At 34.7% G+C, this 12,289-nt stretch overlaps 1 protein-coding gene across 1 annotated transcript in view; it reads right to left on the reverse strand.

Annotated features, from left to right (window-relative positions):
• Nucleotides 1–11,294, reverse strand: part of SMAD2 (SMAD family member 2) — a 42,011-nt gene extending 30,717 nt beyond the window's left edge. Inside the window, exon 1 of the mRNA XM_004683886.1 lies at nt 11,012–11,294. Coding sequence (XP_004683943.1) covers nt 11,012–11,247 — 236 coding nt within the window. The 5' untranslated portion in view covers nt 11,248–11,294. The remainder of the gene's footprint in view (nt 1–11,011) is intronic.
• Between the last annotated feature and the right edge of the window lie 995 nt (nt 11,295–12,289).

Genomic DNA, 12,289 nt, shown 5'->3' on the forward strand with positions numbered 1-12,289 from the left:
GCTAGGGAAATAACACTGATCTTAACTATATAAAGGGCTTACACATTCCTTATTTTAAGAAATCTAAATTGTCGTCTACTTTAAAATATATTACTTTATGTTACATGTAAAAGAAAATATTTGTTCCAATATTTGTAAAAAGCTGTGGATATCATAATCAATGAAAGATGTAGTAACAATTGCCACTGTAAGCTGCTGTAACATGTCAGGCATTAAATAAAATTTTAAATAAATTGTACGTCCCACAATAACCTGCATGCTACATATTATGATGACATTTTAAAATTGTGGGAAAGACCCTCAGAGGGATAATAAAACCACCTCATCACAGTCATGTACCTCACAGTGGCAGGGTCAAATCTTAGCAAACAATTCTTTCCGTTTTCCCAAAAACTTTAATAACACGTATACCAGCATTTCTTTAACTAAAGCCTAGGGATCTCTGGGGACCTTAACTACAGTACTACTATCAAGGGTCTCATTCCTATTATAATTTTTAAGCTACATTTTTATTCTGAATAAATATTAACTGACATAAGTCTTCTAAACAAATGCCCTGGATCACCTGGATAAGCACCATCATTCTTGTACATTTCATCAGTTCAACTTGGATTTGTTAACAAACTCAGCAGCAAGACTGACTTAATAGGTGATGATAACATCACCCCTCCCCCCCAAAACAGGCCAAGTAATATGGTGAGCTTTATAAATTATGCTTCATAGTAGTTTTAGAGGAAAGTGGTAGGAGGCTATAACACACAGGGCACATGGTATTATTCTGACCTTAAAAGAACCCTCAGTCAGGGTGGCAGCTTTTGGTATAACAATGGCAACAGAAACTTGGTATTAGCAAGAATAGTATCTTTTGTTCAATTAATTAGTTTGATTTTGCCAGTAATACAATTTAGCTTAAGTTGGTCTTTTGATTAGCATGTTTACATTAGATTGTTCATATATATTACTATATATGTACCATATACGTATACAACTCATGAATCCAGAGCTGATCACTTCAATAAAAAAGAACATTATACATATTACTTCTGTGTACTTCACCATTATATGGCTGAAGGGTGGGAAATAGAAAACAAGACAGTGCATTCCTACAGATGGTTTTATACCTTCCCTCCATGAAGAAAGCTTTATGTATAACTTGTCCTTAACAAGTCAGCAAATACAATAAAAAACTGACTATAGGAAATTTACCCAAAATTGCCAACACTTATTTAAGTATTTACTGTATACCCAGCACTATTCAAAGTGCTTTACGTGTATTGTCTGGTTTATATTTCTATCAAATCTCTAAGATGAATAACATCACTATTATTTCAAATAAAGAAATCAATGTAAGTAAGTAGTTGAGTAATTCAAAAGGCTACAGAATTCCTGAGATAAAAACTAAAATTCATATCCACTTTAGGTTTAAAAGCCTCAATTTCTCAGGGTACACTTCTACATAATAACTTTTTAAATCAGTGGTTTCAAATTTTTACACAAATATGCACCTACTGGGCTTTCCTATTTTCTATATCCTTGATGTTCTGGCATCTGAGCCAGAACAACTGACCTTAATCTTAAAGACAGCTCCTACCAGAGCTAGAAAATTCCTTTAGATAGCGAAAGATGCTCTGACAGCACACTTTTGATATTCAAACAAATCAATCCAAGTCCAAATCCCCATTTTACCAAACTTTTACTTACCAAACCAGTATTCCTGCTGTTCTAAATCATCCTAAATTAAGGCCCAGACAAACAAGAACTACCCCTAGAATCCAGAGCCTGCCCAAATTATTTGCCATCCAGCACTGAAAATCTTTTCCCTGGAAAATGCCAACGAAGGACATACAGGTAAGTCATGCTGTTGCCACCCCTCTATTTAGTCATCTTGTTTTTAAAACATTAAAAATTAAGTGGTAGATATTTTACCTCTAGACACTAAAGCATGTATTATTAAACTAGAGTTCATAAATCACTGGTTTGAGGTAAAATTTACCTAGGTGAAACAAGCCTTCACCAATATTTTGTGAGTTAATAAAATGCCTAAATTATGAAACTCAACCCTGTCAAGATCATCCAGAGTCCAGGAAGTCCCTGTCATTTCCTACTATTGCCTCTCCCAGAGGCTAACCCCAGGGGCTATCACTGAGCTTTCTTTTTAAACCATTTTGGATCTGGCTTTTTTTTTCAACACAGTGTTCTTGAAATTACTATGACAGTGTGACAGTAATCCATTCTTTTTAGTACTGTTCATTACATGAACAAACCACAATCTGTTTAGCCATTCTTTTATTGACAACACCTGACCTGTTGCCAGATTTGAGAATTATGAGCAAAGATGATACGAATAGTTAAGTTCATGTCTTTTTGTGGACATAAGTTTTCACTGAAGAGAAATCCTCAGGTCATTAAGTAGATGTACACTGGATTTTAAAGCAACTGTCAACATTTTTCCCAGAATAGAAAATACCATTTTATATTCCCTCCCTGAATATATGCAAGTTCCTGGTTATTCCACAGTCTCATTACAATTTGGTGTGGTCATCTTATTTTATTACAGCTGGTGGTTGTACTGTGGCATTTCATTGGAGTTTCAGTTTGAATTTCCCCTGATGATATTATATACTTCTATTTACTTACTGATCCTTTGTGTTCTTTTCATGAAGTATCCAAATATTTTGCCCATTTTTAAAAGGTTGGGCTATTTGCCTTTCACTGCTGAATTATAAATTTTTTATAAATTCTTCATAAATCCCTCTTGTCAGAAATATATCCTCCTATGGATTTGTTTATTCATTTCTTAACAATGTCTTTTGATGAGACAGATGTTTTTAATATTAATTCTATCAACTTCCCCTTACTGCTTTCAATGCCCTTAAAAAAAAAAAGTCAACAAAAATCCTTTGCCAATGACCAAATCACAAATACATTTCCTTGTATAGGCATCACAATTTTAGTTTTTAGAGTTTAACTATGGTACATTTTAGATTTAATTTTTTTTGAATGGTGTCAAGAAGGGGTAAAACAGTTCATTCTCCCATATGGATATCTAGTTGCTACAGATTATTTGCTAAAAACTTCCTAAAAACTTTCTACTTGACTGCTTTGGCATCTCTGTCAAAAATCTGGTAACTATACAACTATCTATCCACTTTGGTGTTCTCTACTTTAATCCACTCATTTGTTACTATACAAGACTTATGTACTGATTACTATGGTTTAATGGAAAGTCTTGAAGTCAGATAATTTTAGTTCTCTTTATTCTTTTACAAGATTGCTTTGTATATTCTTGGTCTTATACATATCCAAGTAAATTTTAGATCATTTTGTATGTTTCTACAAAATTTATATAGTATGTAGGATTTGGGGCTCCCCAGTGACACAGTGGGTTCAAGTACAGCATTATGAAGCTGTCCACAGCCACTGCAATGGGAGTTCGATCCCCAGCCAGGGAGATGACCCAAATGGCACAGCAGACTTCTCCTGTCTGGTCTACTGCTCCCCAATGTGTCTCTGTTGAGTTCTTTCACACACATATACCCCTCACACACACCTCAGGCCCAGACCTGTTCTGTATGCATAAATAAATAAATCTTTAAAAAATATATATAGGCACAAAATGATGTAAAAATAAACTATTACATATATATTTTATATATACATGATTTGATGGGGATTGATTTGGAGCAAATTGGAGAGAATGACTTCTCAATACTATAAATGTTCCAATTCACAAACTGGATGGATATGTCAATTTTTATTGTACACATATAACATGTAGATAATCTCAGGGTTGCTCTCCACGGATCTCCTCTTGAGAAAGGATCACATTTTCTTTGTGTGTTGACTGTCAGACATTGTTAATGTGAATAAGATGCTAAATTCTGTTATAGTCCAACAAAAGTTTATGAGGGAATCAATTTGCTTGCATTCAATCTGCAAACTCTTTTAACAAGTTTTTGACATTAGCAAATCAATCCAGTTATTTCCACCAAGTTTATAAGCAGAATCTGGGCCTCTTTTAAATAGTTCTTTCCTTCTCTTTAACTCTTTCCTTCTCTTTAACTCTTCAGCAGATGTACCAAACTCTGACTACTGTTTCTCAGGCCAGAAAAAAGTACTAGACTTAGTATTGAAATTTTTAGCTATTTCTACATAATCTACACGAATACAACTATTAAGAAAATTCATCCCATGCCATTCCATCTCCCAAATACAAAAACCCTCCAAGAGATAGAGTTTTAAGTTATTAAAAACTCTCCTTTGTTCTCCATTTTACTTTTTATTTTGTTCAGTTTGTACTTGTTACCTCAGATGTGTCTGGCAGTAGTATCTCTGGCTAGCTGAGAAATAAAACTCTTTCCATTGGTTTAGTCGTCTTTAACTTATATCAAAGTCTTGTGTTTTTAAAGTAGTTCTAGATATTTTATTGATAACTACTTTTCACAGAATTTTCTTAATATTTTCCCATTAGTTTGCTGTTAATATTTATAAAAATTCATCTGTTTTTTACATAATGAATCCATAAAGTACAACCTTACTAAACTGACTTATTTGCTTTAGTGACTTTATTTTTAAGATTGTTACATAAGTAATCATGACATGAAGAAAAAGCATGATTTGAAGTGTATTCTTTCAGTTCTTTATGACTTTTATGCAATGCTTTCTAGACTCAGTGCACTAGCTAAAGTCCCCCACTAACATAATGAATTGAAGACACAAGAATGGACATCCTTGTCCTATTCCTGATCTTAGGGAAAACATTAACTATCGATTAATATCCTTTGTGACACTGATAGTCTTTATACATTTCTAGTTTGCTGGACTTCTTTGTCATGAATGGATGAGATCTGTAAAAGGCTTTAGAACAAATGAGGTGATCTTACAGTTTATCTCCTTTGTTAATGGAGTAAACAACATTATTGAGTATTGTTTTTTAATCTATGTTCATATAAATTTTCTTTCTTTAGTGCCACAAAGATTAGGATTATGCTGGCCTTGTAACCTGTTCTCTGAGTTTCTGTAAGAGTAATGCTATTTCTTGGTCAAATGTTTACCAGCAAAAACCACCTGAACCTTGAGTTTTCTCTACAGGAAAGTTGTTTTATTATGAATTCACTTTCTTTAACTAGGGCTAGCAAAACTTTTCATTCTTCTTACATCAATTCAGGTAATCTTATTAAAGAAGTTGGCCATCACATATAGCCATCAAATTGGTATAAAATTGTATAAATATATGCTGGTTGTACTTTCTATGCCTACAGGTTCTAGTACTATCCCCTTCATTTCTGATCTTCATCAGAAGATTAGGTTTCTTTCCGACAAACCAGCTTTTGGTTTTGCTAATTACCTCTATCATCTCTTTTCTAGTCATTGATTTCTGTTCATACTTTATTTCTTCCTTCTGCTTATTTTCTTTTAATTCCTTTCTAGATGTTTAAGTATAAAGTATCTTTAATATATTTCTTAAACACTGTTTAAGTTACATGCCATGTATTTGATATGCTATGATTCTAATTTCTTACGGTTTTCTTCTAAATAAACCACGGGTGAAGGAATTGTCTTTTTTATTTTAATTTCTTAATCAATGTCTTATATGGATTTCTAAATTAGTTCTATCATTATTGAAGTAAATACTCTGTCAATTTCAATCTAAAGTTTATTGAGATTTATGCCCTATAAGTCGTCTTTCCGGGTAAGGTTACTATGAGCAATTGAAAAGACTATTTATTAGTCTGATGCTGGACTTAGTATTCATAAATATCAAACAGATGATTAATAGTGTAACTCAGATCCTTTATGCCTACTAATTTTTTGTTCTAACAGAGCCCTCCAACTATAATTAATGGATCTGTGATGTTTAACCCAATAAATCTATTAAGTTTTACTGCATGTACTTTGAAGTTAAGTTTTATTAACCAGATTCACATTTATGGTATGGCTTTATGATATCAGCACTTCAGAGATGTTATTTTACAATCCTCTGGGCCCCTTGCTACTGAAATGTCACTGTCATATCACTGTTACCCTGTAACTCAAGTTTCTCACATGTTACCTTTAAATTTTTCTCTCTCACTGGTTTGATTATGATGCTCCTAACTGTGTGTTTGCCAATTATACTGCTTGAGTTTTATTAGCATATGACTCCTTTCTTGATACTTGCAGGTAGTTAAACCTGCCATACTCTCATTCCGTCTCAAATTTGAGCAAGCTGCTAAGAATGTCCAGGTGCTCCCTCCTTTGGTGGTGCTAATTTCAAAACAGGACTGTTACCCCATAGCCCCAAGTCTCCTGTATTTGCTCTCTCAAGTCGTTTTAGGCTAGCTTGAAAACATGCCCATGCCCTGTTACCACGTGTCTGGCTTTACCAGTCTCACTTCAAAATAAAATCTGGAGATTCAATACACACATAAATAATCCACAGTGAGTACTTACTATGTATAAAGTATAGCACTACCTTCTTCCACATATAAAGCCACAAACCTACAAATAAGACATTGCTTTCCCCATTTGACAAAGGAGAAAAAGGAAGTGCACAAATAAAGTAATGTGCCTAAGCCAATACAGTCAGCAAGTGGCTAAATGCATTCTTAATTATCAACAGTACTCTGCATTATATCTAGCCACTAGAAATCAATAACAAAAATATAACAAGACAAAAACTAAAGCAATAACTTTGGCATAGTACCCCAGATAAATCAAACATTAAAAGAGTATTCTTACAAAACCCAGAACTTTTGACAATAAGCATTATTTTTTTTTTTTAAAGATTTATTTATTTGTGCATACAGAACTGGGGTACAGGCCAGAGACGCAGGGGTGGTGAAAGACTTCACCAGAGACAGAGTGGGGAGCAGAACAGGCAGATCAACGAAGTACACTGCTGAGGGGAGCAGCGGGTGGGTCAGTAGAGGTCTGCCACACATGTGGTCACCTCCGGGGCAGGCGGGAATCGAACTCATGCGGAAGTGGTTTCAGCTTCTTAGTGCAGTGCTTTAACCCGCTGCGCCACCAGGGAGGGCCAAGCATTATTTTTTTAGGGAAAAAAATCTCTGGACTAGTAAATTGGTAGAGCCATTCCCAAATTAAAAGGGGGAATGAAAATAAAATCTTCATAGAGTTATGAAAGAATAAGTTGAGACCGCATTCTTTGGTTTGGTACAGCTCGTCTTGGAAGTAGGACAGGTCAGTTAATGGTGGGAAAAAATTTTTCACCTTTTTCCTCTCACTTTTATGTTGAAACATTATTTTGATATCTTGTTAAATATATCTCCCATGTAAACAAAATAGTCCCTACCACTGAAAAGATTTAAATATAAATTCTTTAAATATGATAAATGGGTTCAGGAATATTTACTTTAATAATGCAGCTGATGGTGATGGATAGTCTAAATTTACTTTCATATGTTTAACAAGTAAAAAGTATCACAAATGTCAGAAAAATACTTGAATACAAAAAATTCAAAGGATATAGAATTATGTTAAAATTCAACTTTTTTTAAGAAGATGTATTTATTTATGCATGCAGAGATGGGGTACAGGCCAGAGGTGCAGGGGCGGTGAGAGGATTCACCAGAGGTAGTGGGGAGCAGAGCAGGCCAACTTATGCAGTACACTGATGAAGGGAGCAGCGGGCGGATCCGGAGAGGTCTGCCACGCCATGTGGTCACCTCCAGGACGGGGAGCTAACTCATGCTAACACAGCTAACACAGCTTTTCAGTGCTGTGCTTTAACCTGCTGCGCTACCAGGGAGGCTCAAAAATTTAAGTACACATTTTGTAATGTTTATATGTTGTTTAAATGTTTTATACTGTGACAATATTTTAAATTAGTATCCTACAAAACAGAGATCAGACCACATTTGTACAATATTTTGAAGCCGATAACTTTCACATGTAGAGGTTTTAATGTTTAAATAATGTACACAACTTAAAGTATCATTTATTTCTGTTACTGAAAATTATAGAAGCTTTTATATAAAATCTATGAGGAAAAGTTCTTTAAAGCTACTTATTTTCCTAATAATTTTTTTCAGTCTTCACTCCCCATCTCCCCTACTGGTAAACTTGAAACAAACCAGGAAGAAATTATATCCTCTTATGAAGTCATAAATTTCATAAAACAGCAAAGTCTGGGATGAGGGAGTCAATCATACATCTTACATGTATCAGTTTTAATTTAAATGTCATTCATGATTGTAGTTTTATAAGAGTCTCAAAACTACCATTTTATCATGCTTCTCAAGATAACCTAACTTTGTCTCAAAAATACTTGAGATGGAAAAGCTCCCTAAACTTTATTTATACTATTCAGCTCACTGCAGCTTAACAGGTTAAATCCTACCCATGAATTAATTATTGTCATCACATGTAATAGTAGGAAGGCTGCAATAATGGCATATACATAATTATGCTTATCCCTTTAGAGGCAAAACTATGAAGACAGGGTAATTATTTAAATGAGGGATGGGGTGAAGGTACATAAGCTAGGGCTGTTTCTACCCAAAATTTATTCACAACTCTACTAAGGGTCAATGACAGAAAATTTGCCACTTTTTAGAATTAAGTAATTTATATTTCATGGTCTCATCAATTCAATGTGCATTTTTAGGTTTGTAAAATCTTAAGATACTTTATTAAGAATGTGTAATTTTAAGGCCTCCCCTAGTTGTGCAACGGGTTAAAGCAAGCACTACGAAGCTAGCTAGCCACAGATACTTCATGAGTTCGATCCCCACCAGGAAGGTGACCCACATGGTGTGGCAGACCTCTCCTGACCTGCCTGCTGCTCCCCTCAGCAGTGTACTTCATCCATCTACATGTTCTGCTCCCCACTCTGTGTCTGGTGAATCTCCTCATCACCCCTGTGCCTCTGGCCTGTACCCCAGTTCTGTATGCATAAATAAATAAATCTTTTAAAATAAAGGAATGTGTAATTTTAAGTAAATAAGCTTCCATTAAGTTCATTCTATTAAAATCACATTTTGAATTAATAACAATCAGTATTTTTCATAACAGAACTTTTCCGCCCCATTCCCAACACATCCTATATAGGGTACACAATGATGTGTTGACTGAGTATTTAAGGACATTTAGTAGTTAAGATATGACTAATAATCTGATAAAATATAACTGTTCTACTACTATGCACAATGTAACTCTGTTAAGATAGGCGATACCAAATATAGTACAAGACATTTCTTTTTTGCTAGAAAACAACCAGTACTAATAAATCTACAGTTCTTGCAATATTATTAAAAAAAAAAATCACCAAATTAGATAAACAAGTTTTCTAAGCTTCAAGGAACTTTGTGATAACAAACAAGGTAATGGACAACGACTTCGTTGTTAGCAGTCAGATAAAGGGTAGAAATGAAATTTTAATTAAAAAGCTCTAGAATATAAAGAAAGCTGTGTAATAGGCTATAAAAGAGTAATAGAAAATAAAAAAGAAATTTGATTGAGGTGACTCCACTGTTTAATTACCATCTGTAAAACTGAATCATCAAGCTGTTAATTATTTTGTTTCTTAAAGGACAATTTCACGACTCTATACTCAGGCTCTCCTGTCAGTAACCTCACTGCAAAAGCAATCTGAGCCTTAGATGAAGTTGATCAAAAGCAAGGCTCCCTGCCTTTCTGGATCACATAGCTTTTTGATCTAGGAGATAACACACTGATCTCCCTGTCTCTCACAACCATTTTCTTCGCTAGTGCTCTACAAAATTTATCTCATTTACTTTTGAGTTTTGTTTTCCTAAGGCTCTTCAATGACGCTATCTTCACCCAATGATACTCCCCAGCACAGCATGCTGCAGTCCTTACTACCCACACAGACTCACTCCTGCCAGGTCCCACAGTCATTGTACATTCCCAGAGTAGCAGCTGTGATGAAGGCTTAGGCTTTTTGTGGCCAGTTACATCCTACTACTGCACTCTCACTACCACCATGCACTTTGGTATCCATGGAGATTTAACTTAGGTACCTACATTCCTTCAGAAGGAAACATTCAAAAGTGGGAGTAAGCAAAGTCCCCTTCCTTAGAACTAAGTCCCTGAACTTACATGTTTCATAATATCCATTACATCTCATAGAAGTTTCTTTTCTATTTTTTTTTTAAGTTTCTCTCCCTTACTTTCTTAGTAGAAAGGAAACAAATTAAGAGAAAACACTATATTAACTCTAGTAAGAAAATGCAAATCACATATGCGGTGGCTAATAATCCCTAAACAAAAATGAAAATTTAACAAATATAGCCTAATTCTTAGCCATTCATTAGCAAAGCCTATCAGCTATATTCCCAAAACACATGCCAAATCTTTCAATTCCCTGTATAAGCACAGCCAAACACAGGACCTACCATGAGACCACCTGTGAACAGTCTGCTGATCTTCCTAATTCAAGGTCCACCAGCCACGCTGCAACCACACACAACAATCTCCTTACCATTTGTCTCCTGTAGCCAGAGTGATCTTTATACTAAAACTGTAACTTCTATTAAGTCTGTCCAATATAAGACATGGACCTTCAAGAAAGTTTCTGACCATGTGCAATGTCTACAAAGCCATCTCTTATACTGTTCTAGGGAAGCACTGTTGCCACTCAAACAAAAACTGTACAATTCTTCACAGTGCTAGCAGTTTCTTTTAACCTTTAATGACGCAAGCTGTGACCAAGGGGGAGAAAACTGTCAGTCACTGCTGAGTTAGTGATAGAAAAGCTTTGAATCTTTATTCAGGTATCATTCAGAACATACAAGTAAGCATTTAGACAATGAAACTGAAGGACAGCTAAGTATTTTATCTTGTTTGAACTTTCTTGATGTTCAAGAAAATGGTTTAAAAATCAAATCTTAACTAGCAAAACACAACACAATTGGTTAAAAAATGCTGTATTATTTTAATCATTATTTACAAGTAACTTGAAAGTAACATTTTGGTAACTTTCCTTTAAATTGATTCCTTCAAACAATTTGCAACAGTATGATCATCAAATTTCTGATTTAACACTTACCTTGGTATGGTAACACATTTAGTATTACAATTTTGAGTGGTGATGGCTTTCTCAAGCTCATCTAATCGTCCTGTTTTCTTTAGTTTCTTCACCAAACTTTTGACTGCTTTCTCACACCACTTTTCTTCCTGTCCATTCTGCTCTCCACCACCTGCTCCTCCAGATCCACCAGCTGATTTCTTCCATCCTAGCAGTCTCTTCACAACTGGTGGAGTGAATGGCAAGATGGACGACATGTTCTTACCAAAGACAGCAGTCCACAAGAGTCTAATTTATCTAACCTAAAAAAGATACAGAAAGGAAAATTTAGAGACTAATTTTAAAATCAAGTAATCATTTCATTCACTGTAGCAATGAAAACAAACTACAACACGAAGTAGAAATTTAAATTATTATTTTCCCAACAATCTTTCAGAAGTTCTCTTCTTCACCCACAAAGATGTCATTAATAATTTAAATGAAATGTCAAACAACCCCTTTTAAAAACAAAATAATGTTTTAAGGTCAAGACTTTCTGAGAAATGATTAATTTTGCAAGTTAAATCTTTATTTAAAAAGACTATCACTAGCAATACTACTTTACTTTTAACTTTTAATATCACCAATACTTAATATCATCTCGCCAAAATAAAGTTTTTCTCACTTTTCAGAATTTCAACCTAAGTCAAAACACTTAATCTAAAATTATAAGAAAAGGAAATGAAAACAGTGTGAAGTAAACAAGAATTAAGATACAAAGTGTAAGGGAAAGGTTTGAAAGACTATCTTTTTTTTTTTTTAAGATTTATTTATTTGTGCATACAGAACTGGGGTACAGTCCATAGGCTAAGGGGCGGTGAGAGACAGAATGGGGAGCAGAACAGGCAGATAGACGTAGTACACTGCTGAGGGGAGCAGCGGGCGGGCCAGGAGAGGTCTGCAGCATCATGTGGTCACCTCCCGGGCAGGTAGGGATTGAACTCATGGGGAAGTGGCTTTAGCTTCTCAGTGCTGCGCTTTAACCCACTGCACCACCAGGGAGGGCCTGGAAAGACTATCTTTTTAAAAAAAAAATTTTTTTCTACTTAAAGCTAAGGACAACATGCATAGTAAGTAAAATGTAGTTCCTTCCTACCACAGTAACAATTCTTTAAACTCTTAACATTCTTCCTTTCATCCAAACTTAAAAATAACTATATTCAATTTTAAATTAAGTAATCAAGTATATAATATGGTCCCAAGGAGATTAGTAGTCAACTACTATACAATGTTTTTTTTCCCTGAGTCAATTATCTTACT

This window comes from Condylura cristata, unplaced genomic scaffold (genome assembly GCF_000260355.1).
Source record: "Condylura cristata isolate star-nosed mole 26May11 unplaced genomic scaffold, ConCri1.0 scaffold00016, whole genome shotgun sequence".
In the NCBI taxonomy this organism is placed as follows: Eukaryota; Metazoa; Chordata; class Mammalia; order Eulipotyphla; family Talpidae; genus Condylura; species Condylura cristata.